At 40.0% G+C, this 20,671-nt stretch overlaps 1 protein-coding gene across 2 annotated transcripts; it reads left to right on the top strand.

The window, feature by feature from the left end:
• The first annotated feature begins 956 nt into the window (after positions 1-956).
• On the top strand, positions 957-19,130 carry MBIP (MAP3K12 binding inhibitory protein 1). Of its 2 annotated transcripts, XM_024195985.2 has the most exons (9): positions 957-1,127; positions 5,787-5,906; positions 7,660-7,881; positions 7,980-8,076; positions 9,607-9,672; positions 12,043-12,195; positions 14,594-14,691; positions 17,973-18,011; positions 18,582-19,130. In XM_024195985.2, the coding sequence occupies exons 1-9, from the start codon at positions 1,002-1,004 to the stop codon at positions 18,684-18,686; spliced, it is 1,026 nt and encodes a 341-aa protein (XP_024051753.2). In that variant the 5' UTR covers positions 957-1,001; the 3' UTR covers positions 18,687-19,130. The 2 variants fall into 2 exon arrangements, with proteins under 2 accessions (XP_024051753.2, XP_024051754.2); XM_024195986.2 differs by lacking the exon at positions 5,787-5,906.
• The last annotated feature ends 1,541 nt before the right edge of the window (positions 19,131-20,671 follow it).

The following is a 20,671-nucleotide window of genomic DNA, read 5'->3' as shown; positions in this document are numbered from 1 at the left end:
CGAAAGCTTATGCCCAAATAAATCTGTTAGTCTTTAAGGTGCCACCAGACTCCTTGTTGTTTTTGTAGATACAGACTAACACGGCTACCCCCTGATACTTGACCCAAAATAATGAAGTTACTGAGTCCAAGCTATTGTGTCTCTGAAAGAAGCAGGTGAAGAAAGCAGGGATGGGTGTGACACTGCTCTACAGTAAAGAAAGGTGGCGGGCATAGGTTAGATCAGGCAGCTGCTCCAAACAAAATGGTAAAGGTGGATCTACCCACCCCAAATTGTACTGTCAAAACAGAGCCAATCCAGCCATTCCTACTGAACCCACAAACCTGGACCCCAAAACATCCCAGCACAACAACTCCACAAAAACAATGTTGCCCACATTGTCTATTTAGTCACAATACTTTGGTGTTTTCTAAAAACCCCCAGGTTATTACCCCGGAGCTCATCTTTCATTTAAAAAAAATAAGTCCCTAATCCGCGTGGCTGCAGAGAAAAGATTGAAAGGGTGACCCTGCAACGCTTCAACACGCGAAGCCAAGAACCCCTCACGTACTGGATCACGATTTGAAAGCCAGTCTCATGGTGCCCGCAGGGGCCTGATTGACTCAGGGGGTTTGAACCCGCTGGGTGGCAAAACAGGAGCCTGGCCCCTAACCCCAGTCCCGGGGTAGGCACGGGCATCCGGGAGACAGGGGCCACGCACTGGCCGGCTCCAGGTTGTGGGCGCTCCGTGCCAGGGATGGGCTCTGCTCGCGGGCCTTTCCCTGCTTCGATAGAACCTCCCCCCTGACTCAGCCAGGGCTCAGCAGGCCCCGCAGCCCAGCGCAGGCCTGGCCCGAGAGCGGAGTCGAGGATTGGCCCCTCCGCCCGTCAGTCGGGCCTGTGGGCGGGGACAGACCCGGCTCTCCGCCGCGCTGAGGCCGGCCGCGGGGCTCGTCATCTCAGAGCGACGGCGGCAGGAGGCGGAGGCATGGTCCCCGCAGCCAGCAGCCTGGCCGGGTATCATGGCCGCCGTGGGGGAGTCCAGCCAGCGTCAGCCCGATGCCCACAAGCCGGAGACTCTCGCCGCCCCGGCCGCCAGGGAGGTGCTGAGCGGCGCCCTGCGCTCGCTGCCCAGGCTGACGGGGCAGGTCAGTGAGGGCAGAGCGGCGGGGAGACCCTGCGTGGGGCGGGCGGCAGTAGTAGCAGCAATAGGTCCGTAGGGCAGGGGGTGGTGCGAATCCCTGCTGGTAGGGGCATGGGAGGTGGGCCCCGTTTGGGGCGGAGCAGCAGTTACAGGCAGGGGGGCATGATGGTGGGGGGAGACAGCAGCTGTCCAGGGAGAGGGGATGAAAGTAGTAACCAGAGGCAGCAGGGGGTGTTCCTGGGGGGCGGGAGATAGGACAGTTTGGGTTTATTTGGTGAGAAATCGACTAAAATTCATAATCCAGTAAAGGCTCCCTTATTTGGGGGGAGATCCTTTCATCTGGGATTGCTTTAATGGTCGTTTAGTACCTGCTATTACCAAGGATCAAATATCTTGCTGCTGCTTGAGTGATGGATGGTGTACAGACTCTCATCACTACTTCATTTCATATTAACAGCAAAGCAAATGTGTTGCTGTTAACTGTGGCTTTAAAAAAAGTGACTATTGCCTGTGAAGTATATGCCTAAATTTATGAATTTATTTATGAAGGAAATATTTTTCCTATGACAAAGTGTGTAGATTTTATCACACTCAACAGGTTAGTATGAATGTCGTCCACAAACCATTAAGTAGTCCATTATAACTTGAAAAAAAAATGATCAGGACACTTGACGTTAGAACTACCTAGACTTTTGGCTTGACTTTGCTGATGTGGGGCATGAGCAAGTTTCTTTGAGCCATATTTTTAGAAGTGGCTTCAGTTTTGTGGTGTTTAAGATTAAAAATCTAGGGCCTGTTTTTAGAGGTGAGGAGAGCCCACTGTCATTAAGTAGTGATATTACAGTAGTGCTCAGAGGCTGTGATCAAGATCAGGGTCCACAGGCAGACACAGTCCTTGCCTCAAATTGTTTACAGTCCCCCAAAAAAATCCCAATCCTGTGAGCTCATGACTACCTCTATTGAAATCAGTGTAACTTCTCAAATTTGTGAAGTTAAATCATGCACAAGTGTTTAGGGACCAAGATTAGAAGATACGTCTGAAGGGAGAGGGAGAGAAATATATATACAACTTCAAACATTTTCGTAATCTTTTTGTAAAGTAGATATCTACTTTCCCCAACTATTCCTCAGTCTAACCATTAAACATTATTTGACGTTTTTTGGTATTGGCAAAACCAAGTCTCCTCTCTTGCCATGTCAAGTGGGTGCTGCAGCTACTGTGCATCTTTAATAATCAGACCATAGTTATCGAAGCACTCAAATATTGAGGCACCCAAAATAAAGGGTCTGAAAACTTGGGCCTTAACCTTTATGTATCTCAGTTTTTCCTATCTGTAACAACACTCGCCTATCTCTCTAATAGGAATGCAGTGTGGATTGGTTAATGTTTATACAGTGTTTAGAGGTGGTAAAGTGCTAAGTATTAGATGTATCAGGCTAGCTTTACACAAAAGCCTCCCTTTGTATTGTGGACAGCATTTTCCATAATTCTTCACTAATCACAACAACTGAGTGGGTGAAGAAAAAAAAGTATGGTAATATGCATATAGCAGTGGTCATAGAACATAGAGCACTGTTCCTTTTGTGCTTCTCAACACTGCAGAAATGTCGACCTCATATATAAAAAACAGGAGCTGGCACATATACATAATGTAAACTAGGTACCTGATGCTAAAGATGACACACCCTATGTAACAGCTTAAATCCTTGAACTTAATGTTCTTTTAAAAATGGTTAATCTCTGTCCCTTATTCAGTACTTCACTGGTTACCCGAAGCTTGGCTACTTATAGGGCTGCATTTTAGATTCTGGGCCTAGTAGTACATGTGTAGTAAGGACCACATGCTGATTTCGTAGAATTTAATGACAGTGGTGTGCTTCCACAACAGGGGTAGCTTGTCTAAAAATTGCTAGTCTGTTGATGTTGTTTCGAGCCATAGGGATATCCATTGTGATGGAGTGACTTAAAGTCACCGTCAACTGCAACAAAATAGATGTCAGCCAATGCTAGTATAGTAGTTGCAGAAACTACAGCATTTCAGTCCATCACAGTCCTTACAAGTACTGTTAAGGCAAGGGGAAACATTACTATGACAGATTAATTTGCTTATTCAGTATTTATTAGTGTTGGCTCTCTGTGAGCTGAGGGGTGAAAACATTATATACATACAAAAAAAGTGTAAATTAGGTGAAGATAGGGGTTAGTCTTTACTGGTGACTAAAGCATGATTATGAATAAAAGAACCCAACCTTTTCACTTACCATTTTTAACTATTTATCCCTAAATTATTCCCATTCAGAAATCTTGCTAAGTTTCTGCACTTTGAACTGCCTAAATAGGAGCTACAAAATATCAAGTGAAGCATACAACTGTTGCTGTGACTATTTGAAAAGAGGGATTGTTGAGGGAATGTTGAGGAGTACTCTTTTTAATCTATAATATGTGGTATATGTACTCCACTGACACTTAGCAGACACTATAAGTAACAATATCCAAAATAATGTGGACTGTATACTTTTTTTATGGAAACATTTAGCACAAACTGTGTGTATGCATGTATGCCTGATTGGCACCATAGATGTAGATAAATAATCTCATGAGCTAAATAAAATGTACATTAAGTTTCACTTTCTTAGGTAAATAAATGTTCAAAATGAGCATGCTTACCAAAACATGAATTTTCCCAATACAGTATGTGCAGGTTAAATACCAAAAAGAATAAAATCTTGCTTTAAATATATCTAAAAATACTTGATATTATATCTAGCTGAACCAAAAGATAGAAAGCTTGAACCTGTTGTGACTTTGTTGTTAGTTTTTAGAATTTTGATGCTGAGTAAGAAGAAAAATACAGACTCATTATTTCACTAGTTTTTCTGCCGCTATAAGAATTCGTGAGTCTCCCATCTCCTTTCCCATGTATTGGCTTGTGCTCTGATCTTGCACATTTACTCAAGCAGAACAGGAATGGGAATGCTGCCTGCTTAATGATGCAGGATCAGGTTCATATTTTGTTTAGCTATAACACTGTTATTGTGGTTCTTATTTTCACTGCTAATATGTAAAGTAGTTTAATATTTGACTGCTTTGCCTCCCAATGTATTGCTAGCATTCTGTTTACTTTATTCACATTTGATTCTCCCTATGTATGTTGTGCTTTAGATGTATTTTTGCTCATCATTTCAATCTTCAATTGTCAGCCCTTTAAAAAATTTATCTTGAAATCCTCAAGAACTAAATATGTGTTCTGTTTTCTTACCCACATTTGATGCCATTAGCTGGCCCCTACTTTGGGGGTGGGGGGGTGGGGAGATATGTTAAAGGTATTGTGCTTCAGGCATGCAAACTCATAATCATCTATCTAGCTATAGTCTAATTTTCTTTTTAAAAACTGGGAGCTTACACTATTTGTGAGCATCATATTGATCAAGCAGCACAAGTATGTGAATGAATTAGGAATTCTGGACCTGATTCTGAGTGTCACTGAGTCATGTAACCCCTGTAGATTTAAATAGGAATTATGCCTAAGTATAGAGCTCTTCATTCACTTTTGGGGAGTCTTTAATGCCTTATTTGGTTGGAAAACAACCTCTTTGGCTTTGGTGGGAGTTGCCAAGAGCTTGCTATTTCTCAGGATTAGGCCCTGTGAGAATAACAAGTTTTATTGACACAAAAATAGAGGTGGAAATGAAGAGCATGCATGTATTTCATTAGTGATTATTAACAAAAAGTTTAGTAGTGTAAAATGAAATTATTTTTATAAACATGCACATTGATTAGAGGTTTAATAGATGCAGTTTCTAAAAGCTAACTTCAATATGTGCATAATCTGTAAATTGTACATCATTGTTTTCGCTAAGGAGTATAATCTTATGGAATTTGTTTAAGTAGAAATAGTTTGCAATGGTTCAGTTGCATAGGAAGTTAAACTTTGATTTTGAAGTAGGTTTCATGGGGTGGAGAAGGTCCTGCTGCACAGTCTCCATTTTGCGTAACCTAGGGTTTGGTAAAGATTATTTATTTATGTAGGCTTCTTGCAAAAGAAAATGTAATTTAAATTCTTTTTAGACTAAAACCTGATCTGGAAGAGTGCTTAGTGCCCACACTTCTCAGCTCACCTTAGAATCAAGGCCATAGATTATTTTAACATACTGGTAATTTAAACAAACATTTTACCTATTTTTGTTCCACTGTTTGCAAAGCAATCATCTCTATGAAACAAGCATATTGGCGGCTTGGTCTTGTCACTAGCTATGCTGTCAAACCAGCTAAAATAAAAGCAAACTACAGTAATAAGAAACAAACAAAATATTTTATTGTAACAGTTGATAGAAGCTGATTGGATAGACTGACTTAACTCTTAACAGAGATTAAAAGGCTAAGTTAATGCAATAAAAATGGCATTGATTAACTAAAGAGTATTTTTAAAAAAAATCAGACTTCATGCAAACATACACAGTGATTTATTTGAGGAGTGTCAGTTACAATTGAAGTTTCAATACAAGACTAACATTTTTAAACCATTCTTCTTTTCCCACATAAAAATGCAGTCAACAGGCTGAGAATTTTTGTTACCCTGTAGCAGTCCCATATACTTGTGACATTCTGTAATACAGAATAATGATGTAATTTTTGTGATGATGCTTGTTTGCCCTTTTGAAGCTTAACCTTGGAGATGATGTGGTGAAAATTGTAATCGATTGGAGCAAGCTTCAAAGTACTTCGGCACTCCAGCCTACGTTGCTCTTTAGTGCACTTCAGCAACATATTTTATATTTGCAGGTAAATATTTTATTGGACACTTTTAAATGCTGATCTCTTTGGTCACGTTTAATGTAGCTAGATTATATACACTGCATAATTTCAATTGTTTGATTTAGTATTGAAGTATTTAACTTGGGAAGCATGCAAATATATTATACATTTGGGATTCCTCTACACTTCATAGGTTCTCAAACCTGCTATCTTACAGAGTTGTCAGAACAGTTGTGGGAATAGCCTACCAGGCCACTATGGGTAAGCAGATTGAACAAATGCAGCCCCATTGATTTCTAGACTTGCATTGTAAATTCAATACATTTCCATCTATGGTGGGTTATAATTAAGCAATAAGACACGGCAGGTGTGTGTCATGCTATGATAATGATTCCATGCCTTGGGTGAGTTTTGAGGCTCATGGAGTGCTTTCAGTGGTTCAAGAAGTGGCATTATCCCAGCATGACACATCCTGGAGTGTCTTACTGCAATTAAACATATTTTCAGCATAGGTTTTAACAAGAAAGTAATTTCTTTGACATTAATGTCTCATTTTGCCAAGTAGCCAGTCACTTTTTCTTAACTATTTGAAACTTTTTGGCCCTATCAGAAGTAGCAACTACACTGTAATTTAGTTGTGATTTTGGGGGGGGGGGGGGGTTGGTTTGAGGTTTTTTGGACAGTCAATAGCTAAACAGAATTGAGCCCTTGCCGCTTCGTGGTCTGACATCTGAAGAAGGTGGTGATTTGAATACATTTCAATTTTTCATTTTATCTGTTCAGTAAATGATTCCAAGCATATTGTATTTGGGGGGATGGGGTAAAATTAGAGGAACTTGTTAACTTGCTAGTCTACAGGATAAAAAAGGGCCTTTGTTTTACACATCAAGAGTCTTTAATATGACAAACAAAAAAAGACAAAATGCAAGATTAAAAGCAAGTAAAAATTACTTGCTGTCTCCTTAAATTTAGACATACTAATTTCATTCCTTTTCAGGAAACTAGACTAGTAGAAATTGTCCTGTTATAAGTAATAGTTAATCCTAGTTTTGTAGGGGAGAAAGAAGCTATAAAATTCAGGGAAGACTTGAGTGTGTGTGTGTGTGTGGCGGGGGGGGAAGACATGTAGTACAACTTATTTTTTTGATAGGCTTTTGTTTTTACATCTTGTGCAGGAACATCCAGTAGAATGATAAGCATTTATTTTGCTGCTACGGCTACCAGTGCTTTCTCTCATTTAATTTCATAATATAAGTAGATAATCAGCCATATCAAGAAAAGCATGATTGTTCAGCATAACACCTATATATATTTCGTGTCTGTGTTGTCTCATACACTTTGGGCAACTGCAGTTTCAAGTGGAGAATCTCTAGTGATGTAGTGATAAAGTAAGGGCTTTACAGAGTGAGAGCATTGGCTCTCATGTTAAGGAGGAAAAATACTAAGCCTAGTGTTCTGAGTAGGCATCTGAATGACATGTTAATTAAGTGTCATTGGTGGCAAAGGGCTGAAGCTTTGATTTGGTTTATAACAGATGAGCAGCAGACAGATTTGCTCAGACATTTTGGATTTTTTTCAATTTCTCATATACAAACATGTAACAGGCTGTGGTCATAAGGGCATAAAATTTGGAAGTACTATATTTTTAGTTTTTTATTGGATTGTATATTAGGTTGATATTATATGGTGTCTCAAATTATTTTAACCAGTCTATTTTAGAAATTGTAATGAGAAGCGTGTTGCCATTTTGAACCCTATCATATATCCTTTTTTGTTTCAGCCTCTTTTAGAAAAACTCCAGTCAGTGATTAAAGAGGAAAATATAGTCCCTGTTGAAGATGCAGATAAAACTGAAGGCAAGAAGTTGGATACAAATTCAAAGTTATCTGATAGTACCTCACAGATAGAAGAAAAATATACAAGTTATGATTCAGGAGATCTGAAAGAGGCTCATATTAATTTTGACTCAGAGGTGGTCCAGATAAAAGCTGGAAAAGCAGAAGTAAGTGACCATCTTGCCTAGATTTGAGAAATGCCCTTTCTTTCATTTTGAATTGCAACAATGAAATAGATACATGTCACCGTGTTTATTACCTGCAGATTGACAGGAGGATATCAGCCTTCATTGAGAGGAAACAAGCTGAGATCAATGAAAATAATGTCAGGGAATTTTGCAATGTTATTGATTGTAATCAAGGTAATTATCCAACCAGAGTTTAATCTTCCTAGAAATTTAAACATTATTTTTGTTTTAAAGTGTCATTTATATTTAAAAAACAAAACTTAACTTCATTTTTAAAATAAAGACCATTCGTACGTGCGATGTGGAAATTATTGGATAGACAAAATGCAGAGATTACTCTCCCAGAACTAGTCTGATCTTTCTAAGTTTCATGGAGTCCATACTGATGAAGAGGAGCTGTTACTATATTTTAAAAACTGCAGAGTCTATAATCAGATGCCCTCATTAATGTGAAGATACTTACTTTATGAAGTTATTGTAATTGTTGACTTTAAAAAGGAACACTAAATTAAGTTAATGCAGGAGAATTGCAGTGCAATTAATGTCTTACCAATTGTATATTGAAAGTCCAAACTTAGAGAAGTATAATGTTAGTTTGATTAAAAGAGAATATATTTCATTGTAACTTATTTAAATTACTAGAGGGTTGAATTAAAAGAAAAAATGTGAAGGGTCTTAAGTCAAATTGTTTGTTTTTTAAATGTGTCCTACTTAAACACTCAGTGATAATATCCAGAGCAAAACAATTATAGAAGTGTTTTGAAGAGACTTATTTATAAATAAGTAGTAAAATACTGCAGTTTTCCTATGTCTTCTAGTATCTTCCCAGTATCTGTTTACCCAGATATCACAAGTAATTGTTGGGCATGCTATGTTTTTGATCTCAAAGATCACTGTTTTATAATTTCATAAGTGTTGGAATGAAAAGAACATTCTAAAAAGTTAGACAAACATTAAAGGTTAATAGACTGTTTAAGAGGTGCTAGATAATAAAATGTCACTTTTTAAAGTTATATTAAGTAAGCTTGCATGCAGAAGAGCTGATTCTAGAACTTCTCTATGCTCATTTTATTATAAAACATTAATATAGCTCTAAGTACATGGACAAGAATAAAATACAAATGCTAGAATATGAAAGGAAATGAGAGATGGGCTCTGTTCTTGGCAGGGGGCGGGTGCTAAAATTTTACAAGCTACAAAACTACTACTATTAATAATAATGACAAGCCACAAGACATCAATATAGATAAGGGAAAGTGGAACAAGATGCTACACTAAGAAGGATTCTTGGAAGAAACTAGCTTTAAGGAGGGACTTGAAGAAGAGGGAGAAGGGTTTATGGGCAGAAAGATAGAAAACCAAACCTAAAGTAGGAGTTGAAAGAAAAGGCAGCAATAAGTAGAAGATATGGAGAAACAAATGGACCAAGGAGATGAGGACAATTAGAACACAAGTAGATTGGAACTGATTATGGTTCTAATCCTGCAAACGTTTACACATATGAATAATTTTATACAGGTGAGTAGTCCCATTGAACTCAATTGGTCCACTTGTGTATAAGTGTTCACAGGACTGGGACCTAGGCCTTGCATACCTTGGAGGAAGAGGAGTTTAAATTCGATGTGCCAAAAGCCAGTGGTCAGAGCATTTTAATTTACAAATATGCACTTAAGGTCTCTCTCTTTTTAAAAAAAATTTCCTTAGAGAATAGCTGTGCCAGAACAGATGCAGTTTTCACACCTTATCCTGGATTTAAGAGTCACGTAAAGGGTAAGCAGTAATTAGCTAATATCTATGTACTTTTGTCTTCAAAATATATTTGCCACAATCTGGCATTGTCCCCACCTGGACAATGTTCATCAAATGTGGCTCAACTGAAATGTGTACATTTTTGTATAGAACATTAAAAATATCATTGAAAGTTTGTATTGACTTTCAGTCTAATAAAAACAGTTTTGAATCATTCCCCCTGCAAAGTTTCCACCCAAAAGCCAGCAGCATGGTGCTAGTGCATGAGAATCTAAAGGTGTGTTTTACTACAAGCAAAAATAAACTAGTCTGTCTTCATTGTCTGAGATGAAAGATTTAAAAAAAAGAAAGAAACCAAAAATCCCAGTTTGTAGGTGAAAAATTTAAGAATTATTTGCATTTAATATTCTAAATTGGTTTTAGCAACATAGCTAAGGAATTGATTTTTTTAAAAAAATTATGAATGTCCCTCTAACCAAAATAGTTGTATTGAAATGGGAGGCAAGCCCAGCTTAAGTTATAATTACAGAATTATTGTACTGCAAGGCTTTACATTTTCTTCATTATCACAGGGATTGCTCAGCTATTAAATACTCCTTCACTTGCTGCTGAGTGGGCATTGCCAGATGAGGAAGAAGAGACTGCTCCAACCATCCTGAATGGAAGGTTTTGATCTCTTCTCCATCCCCACTCAGTTCCTTGGCCAATGTTGTGGGAGGTCTTAAACCCTTGCCATCTCCTCCCAGTACTGTTCTGCTAATGGAGAGGGTACAGCAGCACTGCATGGGAGGGGACAACCCAGCGAGCAAGGTTCTCCCCCCAAAAAATCTCAAAAGGGGGGAGAACTGGGGAAAAAACAGGAAAAAAAGGTGTATAAAATAATCCTTATACTCTGTCTATTTAGGGAATTATATGGTCCCCATCACTGTAGTATCTGAACACCTCAGAGTCTTTAATATATTTATTCTCCCAACACCACAGGAAGTAGAGAAGTACTGCTGTCCAGGCACAAAGAAGCTAAGTGCTTTGCCAAAAGTCACACAGGAAGTCTGGAAGAGCAGGGAATTGACCCAAGATCTCCCAAGTGCTGAAATTAAGTGTGCAAAAATGTGCCTGTTCATTGCTGACTAGGCACATGTACAACTTATTTGAAATACAACAATAAAAGTACCCCCCCCCTCCTGAAAATTGAAAGTCTACCTGTGCTACCCACTCAAACACCCTTTTAGAAAAAATCTAGGATAATACAGTAGATTAGCGTCATAGCATGTTGCAAAGCTTAATCATTGTCTGTTGTGCCAGGAGGAAGATTGGAGAAGTGAGGCCCAGCGTTAAGGTCCCTTCCTTTTTAAACCTGAGGCTGTTAGTTGAAGTGTCTTGAGTTCAGCACAGTATTATAGAAAAGGTTGCCCAGACCCATACTGTTCAGACCTTTTGATAAGTGAAAAGCAGCACATTTATTTGCACCTGGAAAAGAATTGGAAACAAAGACAATGCAGACTCTGGAGCACAAGTGTAACATGCTCTCTGCTTGAAATGCTCAGTAAGCCCACAGTAGCATGCTGCACCATCTGAAGTTTCCTGAATGGTGTTCAGATACAGCACAGTGCAGTAAGACCACCCGGAAGAATGGATAATGTTGTTTGTCAAAGTCCACACAGATTGGTCAAGAGATTTTGACTTGGTTGGCAAAAAGCATGCTTGGCCACAGCTATCTGAGCATCCAGAAGCAGCGAAGGATCCAACCAGACTTCCAAGTTGCAAACCCAAATAACAAAACATTGAGAACTCCTTTGCTAATATTTCTGCTAATTCTTGTAATTGTTTCTCCTTCTATATTCTACTTGTTAACATAGTGGTAGTTGTAATGCAGCCCATAATGTTAGGTCATGGCTTTTTCTCGACTTTTCTTCCCACTCACACTAGCTCTAGCCAATCATTAATTTAGATTGGATGTTATTTGTTTTTCAGCTACTAATCTAACCATTGCTGTTATTGAGATTAGCAGCTAAAAGACAAATAAAACTTGACTCAAAACATTCTTGAATGTTTGCCACATGAAAGTGTGAAGAGAAATTGCCATTTGCCTCAGATAAAGAGAAATTAAAGCTTTATTTTTATCCATACCTAATTTTTAGTTAGGCAGTATACTTTAAGAAATGCATTTTATTGAACCTCTAGTCTTCAATGTCTTTGGGACTTTCATCACATTAAAAGTTGTAGTAAAGTTAGCTTGGTTATCACAGTGAAGTTAGTAAAACTACTGTACTAAAAAAAATTATTGATTAAAAACATTTTTATTACATTATTACTTAAATGAAAAAGTTCTTGATATGAGAAGAACTGACTACGTGTGCATATGTGGTAATCGTGTAACCTCTTTTAACCTAGTTTCTAGAGTTGTAAATACCTATGGTCCCCAGACTAGATCTGAAGGAACACATGGGTCCAATCATAAAGCAAGTATCCTGCTTCGTGACTGTGGAAACCAAGCAGTAGAGGAAAGACTGCAAAACATTGAAGCTCATTTACGGTTACAAACAGGTTTGTACCGCATGCTTTAATTGTGTGATTAATATATTCGATTGTACTGTAATTATCACTAATATCGTACAGTTAGGCAAGGTTTCAGGTTCAGTCTGTGACTGTGGATTGCATGCTTTTCAGCACATCTCTGTTGTAATAGTAGGTGGCAGAATTTTCTCTATAAGGGTCAGGCCAGCTGAAACACTGCAAGGTAAGGTAAGCTATCTCAGTCTCAACTCAGTTCCTATCCATCTCCGCTCAACTCCTGGCCAAGTCAACAGCCCTGGGAAAAGCCTCAAGTTCGTCTTTCTCCTCTCTTAGCAACTGCACAGGAAATCTCCAGGTGTCACAATGTGACCTGCTTTAGACACCCACTCCCTGCTTCTTGTTTCAGAGGAGTAAAAAGGGGGGGGGGGATTTTTGCAGAGTTGTTCTCTGCTCACCAGCAGTCAGAGTAGCTCTCTCCTAGCACTGCTGTCCTTCTACTACCACTGCAGTAAAAGACAGCAGCGCTAGGAGGAGTGAGAGGGGAGCAGTTTTAAATAGCAGCTGCTGAGCAGAGAGCAGCCTTGAAGGAAGAAAGCTTTATTCCCTGCCAAAGCTTTCCCAGCCATAAGGGGAAACAGGGAGGAAAAACTATTTGAAACCCTGACCAGGACTTGCTATGACGTTTTGTGACTGGCTTCCCAAATACGGTCTGTGTGTGCTCCAAAAGTAGAGAAGTGTGGAGAAGTAGAGAAGAAAGTTAAAGCTCAACGACAGCTTTAATACTTATTTCAATGCTGCCTTGCCAAGGGTTGGGCTAGATTCCTTAATGGAATCAAATCAGAGCTGGAACTGATGTAAGGTAAAGATGTGGATGGGCAGCCAATAGAGGGAATAAAAGCATGGTGGGGCCACATTAGTTACTACTTTGAAAAAAAACAGATTAAATATGTCTCCAGGGTACCACACATGTTTACCTTTCATCCTGAAAGCTGCTACTGGGCTAAATACTTACATAGCAATCTATAAATTGGAGTACTATAAAATCTGCCTCATCACGTTGCATGTTTTTGTATGGTCAGTTCTGTTTAGTACGTGGACGAGACAGCTGAGTCATAGGCCAAGATGCTGTGGTAAAATCCCAGGAAACAGCAGGCTGTCTTTCTCAAACACTTCTTCTCCCCCGACCTTGCTCCCCCGCAATGAATTAGGCAGCTGTTGTCAGGACACCTGTTCTTTCATTTCTAGTGGTGAATTCCCTCCAGTGCAGTTCTAGATATCTATGTTGGACCCATAGGTGACCGGTCACCACCTGCTCTCTGCTGATGGCCGTTAGCTGCGTCCTGTTTGAAGTGGTGATGCTTGGTGCACTACCACATGGGATTGTAGGTTTCCACATAATCAGTAGAATGGTGGTGCATGAGGTGCCTGCTAATGTCTAGTTGCACATGGGCAGCTATCAGAAGGAACAGAAGATTAATGAATAGAATAAAATACATGCTACTAACTAATGGGTTTGCCTTTTAAAATTTACCAGTATTAAGTCTCCTGTAGCCTACTGTGTGGGGTTTTTCGTTTTTTTGATTTAAATCCTAGATGCAACATGCATGAAGAGGGACTTAAGTTTCTTTTAGGGTTAAATTTTTTTTTCAAAATCATTGCTGTTCTAAGCTATAAGGGTTTTAGAACTAAAGTATGCCTCAAAAAATCCATTTGTCCAATCACCACTAGTGCTTGTCATCAATTTCTGCAGAACTTACATTCACTAAAAACAATTTCTAGCCCTGGGGATTGGAAAGATAACTTTCACATGTCATCTGATAGTGGGTTTTTTTTCCGGAGTCTGCAGACAGCTCCAGTACCTCTGCTCATAGCTCTGCAGACAGTTCCAGAACCTCTGCACACTAGTCAGTATGACTGCTGCTTTTCAAAACACTGCTAGCTTCAGTTTCATGTTCCTGCATTTTTGTGAAGCAATGAGACGGAGGCAGGCACTAGAGTTACTGAGGCACCAATCCCCCCATCCCCCCCCCCCCCCCCCCCCCAAAAAAAAACCCACATAGGAGAAGGGTAAAGAAGCTGAGACTCCTTCTTTGCAGCTGCAGAATGGAAAGTGGCAAATCTTATCCCTCCCACTAGGTAGAGAGGATGGAATTTTAAATTCACCAGACATTGGAGGCTAATGAATGAGCTTCCATGCAGGGTCCAGGAACAGCACCTTAGTTCCAGCAACATTTCCTCTCCTGGCAACTGAATAGGGCTTGGCTTCTCATCAGATCATATTGGTTACCCTTCCCCCTCCCACCTTTTTTCATCTCATCTTCTGGCTAGTAGGTGAATTCTTCAAGCCCTACTATGAAGTTTAAGCTTATAGTAATGTTAGTTATTCAGATGGTTTCCTGACTCTTCCTATTTGGACTGTTACATCAAGGTGGTCCAGTACCTAGAGATATTTATCAGAGAATTAAAAAGCTTGAAGATAAAATTCTTGAGTTGGAAGGAATGTCCCCTGAATATTTTCTATCTGTGGTAAGTAATTCTCTCTAACTTCCATTATTCAGCACACCTAAATGTGTTTGGGGCTTTTTGTTTTCTTAAATCTTTGATATAGGAAATAGATCTTATGAAGTTATATTGGTAGATACTATTTTGATAGTTGGATGAACACTTTTTCCCATAGAAATATGAAATTTCTAAACTACAAAAACTTATGATTTTCATTCAGGTGACGATGTCTTGCTTTTATACACAATATGATTACATTTTAATGACCATAGAGAATTAGTGTCAAGAACCGGTGTGAGGAACAGCGCTAATGCCAACTCAGTGTTTTTTTTGCAAGTGAGAGGGTTTCAGGAGATGCTGGAACTCCTTTCTCAATGACACGAGAAGTTCCAGCACCCTCGCAGAGCCAGTCCCTTCTGATCGCTGTTCTCACAGGAGGGGAAGGAGGAGGAGAGAGAGCAAAGAGCCATGCAGCTCAAGGCGGTTCCACTCCCTCCTGTGAGAAAGATGGACAGGATGATACCTCTGTTCCTCCCCCTCCCAATCTGCCAGCTTGTGAAGGGGGAGAGGGGACCCTGCTGCAGCTTCCCCAAGCCTGGGAGAGGGGTGTGAAGAACCCCAGGAGGAGCAGAAGTGAGGCTAATGTGGGGAACTGAACTGAGGGGGACTGACTAATGGTAGGGGGCCTGACAGGAGCTGAAGTGATGGTGGGAGACAGAATTAATTGCTGGGCAAGTTATGGGGAGATGGGGGTGAGAGCTTCTGTAGCAGGGGCCAAAATCACCTTTCACAATGAATTTGAGAGTGTTGGCAAAACTAATGGTCTCTCTCATAGTGGGGATTGGCAGGGGGAGGTTCAAAAATCAAGAGACTGAAAAAACACAATATAATCTTTGTCTGAAAAATGATTTTTTTAATCATGATTTTCGAGCTCTTGAAATTGGCAATACTGGAATAGGGAAGGGATGACAGACAATAGCATGGGGCATGGGAAGAAAGATAAATTGCTTGGAGATTATTTTATGTCGTCCAATGCTTTTTTTAAGCTAGTCTTCAGACCAAATTCTGTCAATAAGTGTGCATAAGCGGTGAAAGTTGTGTATATTTTTGCCTCTTTCTGAAATATGGAAAAGTAGCAAACAAATGTAATGCTTCCCCCAGCAGAACAGTGCATAGTTAAGTAAAAAGAGAGTTTATAGGTGCATGAAAGACTTATATTTTTGCACTATATGAAAGGCTTAAACAGTGGGAAACAGTTGAACTGGCTTCACAAAAAACTAGCACATGCACAGAGTGAAACTGGAAAAGATGTTTCTCTAATGCCCAGTTACAGAAATCTTATTATTTGGAATATTAGTAGCTAAAAGTTTTGAAATGGATTAGTTTCAAGTTGACTGTCTTTATAAATACATAGAACTGCTATTGAAAGAGATTCAAAACTTCATGTAATATAGGCCTTTTCAGCAAGTGTCTGATTCTGGGATCCAATTCTTTAGTTTAACTCATATTTGAAGTTCCTCGCCAGTAAAATACACTTTTGGGCTGCACGTTAAACTTTCAATTTTAATTTATCTTTTTACCCCCCTAGGGGGCTTCAGCTTCCTGTTGGAAATGTAGGAGACAGGAATCTGCTTAGGGTAGAAGCTACAGAGGATGGAGGCAAGTGGCTCAAAAGTGCCCCACCTGAAGGCTCCCTTCTTCAGTAAAGGGAATCCAGGCCACTGAGGAGGCTTGTAGAGGCAGAAATCCTGCATTTCAGAAGGGGGCAAGGGACATTTGTAGGGGACTGAGGAGAAGTAGGTGCCCAACAAGGCCATCTGCCCTGTTTAAGGGGGAACATAAGAATGGCCATACTGGTTCAGACCAGAGGTCCGTCCAGATCCATATCCTGTCTTCCAAAAGTGGCCAATGTCAGGTGTTTAGGAAGGAATGAACACAACAGATAATCATCAAGTGATTCATCCCATTGCCCATTCCCAGCTTTTGGCAAACAGAGGTTAGGGACACCATCCCTGCCCATCCTGACTAATAGCCATTGATGGACCTATCCTCTATGAACTTAATCTAGTTCTTTTTTTGAACCTTGTTATAGTCTTGGCCTTCACAACATCCTCTGGAAAGGAGTTCCACAGGTTGTCTGTCAGAGAGAGAAGAGCCCTGGGATTCAGCTGTTACCCTGGAGCACTGAGGGAGCTGCTGATGGGGTTGATAGTGAGGGTATACCGAGTGGGCAAAGGAGAGAACCCTGCCTCGGCTCTTACTACATGTTAATTACCTTGGGAAAATGTTTGTTCTTCAGTTCTCCTGCTCTCCCTCCCGTGTCACTAAAATGGACTAGCCCTCTCCCCTGGATTTTCACTTCCTGACTGAATCTCTCTCCTAATGACACCAGCAGATGAGGGAGCCTTCTGGTAGAAAGAGTAAAACAGCAATACTTTAAATTTTAAATGCAGCCCTACGTTTTTACTTGGATTTCTCTGTGCTGTACATGGAGCTACACCTTGAGACTATTTGGAAATTAAAGGTAGTGCAGGAGGGAGCTTTCTGCTTAACATGTTGAGTTTCCCCACACAAAGTGCTTTGGGATCTTCTCTGGGTACCAATAGGTGTTTGGATGGAATTTACGCTAGCAGTGGTACAGCTAGTGTAGGTCAGTGCCTAAACTTCCAGCAGTATATTGGTACTATGTCTGCATGAATGTTTGCACCATTGATACTAGCAGTGTTGAGAAACACTGGCATGGACAAGGCATCCACTAAATATCAAACTACCCTATTACCTCTAAAGGTGGCCTTCGTTTAGGATATGATTGGGTTATACAGGCTGTGCAGCGTAAAGAAGTTTGAGCAGCTTCTGGCTGTTCTCTGGAAAAGCAGTAGATTGTTTGATTTTTGCTTGGGATTTCTCCCACCCCTAAAATTCACTTAATTGAAGAGGATTTCTTGGTATCTATGGAATGATGGTCCGCGTTCCCTTCAGTGCTCTGAAGACTTACTCCTGTATCAGTGATAAGAGATCTTGTAGCTTCTAGACTAAGGAATCCTCTGCAGATGCTATATTAATGGTGGTGGATTAGCTACTGGGCCAATAGGGCTTGTGGCCCAGGGCCCCGGAAAAATGGGCACCCCCGCACCACGATCCCACTCGTTGGCTGGAGCGCCAGGAAGGCAGGGCAAGACCCTGGGGTAGGGGGAAAGTGGGTGGAAGGGGTAGGGAAGGGCCCCCACTTGCTCTGGCCCAGGACTCCACAACACCATGATCTGCCTCTATATATTAAGTCTGTGGTTAATCTTTATTCCCTCTAGAATTTTTCTGGCAAAAGGAGGAAGGTCCAACGACCCCATGTAAGTGCCATTAACTTTTACTTACCTTAATTTATGAAATGCTTATAACTACAGAGTAGTTCCACATTTTACTACAGTATTGTCAAAGTGCACAGCCAGCGTAATTGCTTTCTATGTGTAGTTAGCTATATGTTGGGTTACTGAGTTCCCTTCAAATACCAGTTTTTCAGCTGTGTGGTTGTACATATGTTTCAGTGCACAAATTTTAAAAATATTTTAGTAGAAAATCTATCGAACAGTAGTGTGTAGCTATTTGAGAAGTCGGATACTTACACTAAACTTTATCTGGTTTTCATCAATTTTTAAAGTAGTTAACCATTGTTTGTTCTGTTGCTGAAGAGTCAAATATTCAGCCTTTTTTGTTCCTGCTAAATTGAGGTAGTTACAAGATCTCTGTAGGTAACTTCAGTTTTCAAATAAATTTCTGAATGTACAGTATTTTCATCTTAGCACTGAAACATCAAGAGTTTCAGTATGGAATGACGACTCCTGTAGTAAAATGTGAAGTTGTGCTTGAACATTTGTGTAGCAATTCCAATGTGTAAATTATTGGGGTTTTTTTCAAAACAGAAATATTCACTGGCTGAACTTGATGAGAAGATCAATGCACTTAAACAAGCATTACTGAGAAAAACAAATGAAGCAAAGTCCAAGGAGGTTGATGATCTTCTTTGATGAAATTTCCTAAATCTCATCTCATTTTAACTCTTATAGACTTATACAAGTACTCTTCACCCAGGATGACTTTAGTAATGAAAATAAAGCTTACCTATTAACTCTCTCATTTGGATGTTTTTGGAAACTTGCTTTTAATTTTGTAACAGTATTGCCCAAAAAATGTATATCAAGTTCCTTAGGTTGTGTCTTTAAAATGATGAATGCATTGCAAGTAGCATTGTAAAAATCTATTCCCTTCTGTTGTAAAGGAGGATCTACATTATTATTCAGCTGTGAAAAACTGCTTTAATTTAACTGTGCAAAATCTGTATTTCATCTGTGCTTTTCTGGATCAGAGGGGAAAATCTTTTGAATAATAATATTCAAAAGGGCTACCTTAACTAAAATGTTAGTGTTCATGTAAGTAACAAGTAATTTTGTGAAATAAAACAAAATACTTAATGTGTGAGTGCATTTGTCATCTTAGAAAAAGAAATATGGCATCACAAAATCAAGAGTATGCATAGGAAGAGCAAATTGTGTTGGTAAATGTTTGTCATTTTCTCCCAGGCTTCAGAAATACATACACCCATAATACATCACTAGACAAAGATATGATTTCAGATAAATGATACACAGGTGTATAGAGGCAGACTGCACCCACTTTTCAATAGCCCTGTAAAGACTGACCACAATTAGCTAACTAGGATTTAAACACTAAAAAAAAATTTCTACAGTAGGTATTAACCCATGAGCTAATCTTTTTTTAAATGCTACTTAATGCATTTTTAAACATTCCCTAATCTAGACCAGGCCACTCATTTAATAAGCTGATTAAATGTATGAAGTCAGTGAGAGGAGATGAATGTAGGGCCTTGTCTACACAGAACAGTTTTGGTTTTTTTTTTAAATAAACTGCTTTGCATCCACATAAGTGTTTTATTTTTCTGAGTTATCTGGTGTCTTATCCCACATCAATTAAAGCTGCTTTGGAAGTGAAATAACTATTCCTGAATGAGGGTTCTCCCCCCCCCATGAGGTTTGTGTGGCTGTAACAATATTTTGCTTCTGGAAGCTCTGCCATTGGTATCCCACATGGCATTGCTGCACAAGACTTAATTGTGTGCCCTCTACTGTTTTGAGGTACTCTAGACTCAATGTCACTTCCCCTCTTAAATACTGTTACACAGCTGGGTGCACCCTTTGTGCTTCTAACTCATGGCAAATTCACACAGGTAGAGCCACATACTCATTAGAGCAACCAAGCCTGGACTTGCAGAACAGCAAGTCTAGTGGTTAGAGCAGAGGGGTGGGAGTCATGACACCTGGGGTGGGTGGGGTGTTGAGTGGTTACAGAGGTCTTCCTAGGAGAATCTTCTCCTGGTAGGAAAGATCTCTTTAGAATGTCAGATCCCAAGCCAAAGACCCAGGTGCTGCAGATTGCATTTGGGTTTGTTGGGGCTTTGGAGGGGACCACTGCTAATAAGTATTATGTGCTGTATTACAATAGTGGGACTTGAACAACTTTGTTCCATGGGGCAAAGCTGCTCAGCTCCCGCCTTCTTGTCCCTTAGTCTCTGGTGCGGATGCCGTTTTGATCACACTCAGCTCAAAAGGGAAAGATAGTGCTCTATTTTGGCAAACACATTGCCAGGCAATGCAGATTTCTCAGGGCTGCCAGGATAGGTGGTTTTCCCTTCCACTCCTGGTAAATAATAGTGCTGCATATCTTCCTGGTTTGCCCATTCCTTTTGAACAAGACCTTTGCTTCTTGGGGATACATCGCAGGGTAATATCCTCCAACATAAAGACAGTCTCCACAGGTGCATATGCAGTTACTAACCTGCACACTACCACCCCTTGACTTAGCACTAGTACAGGGCCCTACAGAAAGGGCTCTCTAAGCACACCCCAGCCTGGGAAGAGCGGATGGCAATGGCATCCCAAAACTGAGGGGGTGGGGGTGAAGCAACTTTTTATAATTATTGTCCCAATAATGGTGC

The sequence above is a fragment of the Terrapene carolina genome, unplaced genomic scaffold, assembly GCF_002925995.2.
Source record: "Terrapene carolina triunguis isolate 2854851 unplaced genomic scaffold, T_m_triunguis-2.0 Scaffold96, whole genome shotgun sequence".
Taxonomy (NCBI): Eukaryota; Metazoa; Chordata; order Testudines; family Emydidae; genus Terrapene; species Terrapene triunguis.
Note: the sequence above shows the minus strand (reverse complement) of the source record. Positions and strands in the feature narration are given on the sequence as shown.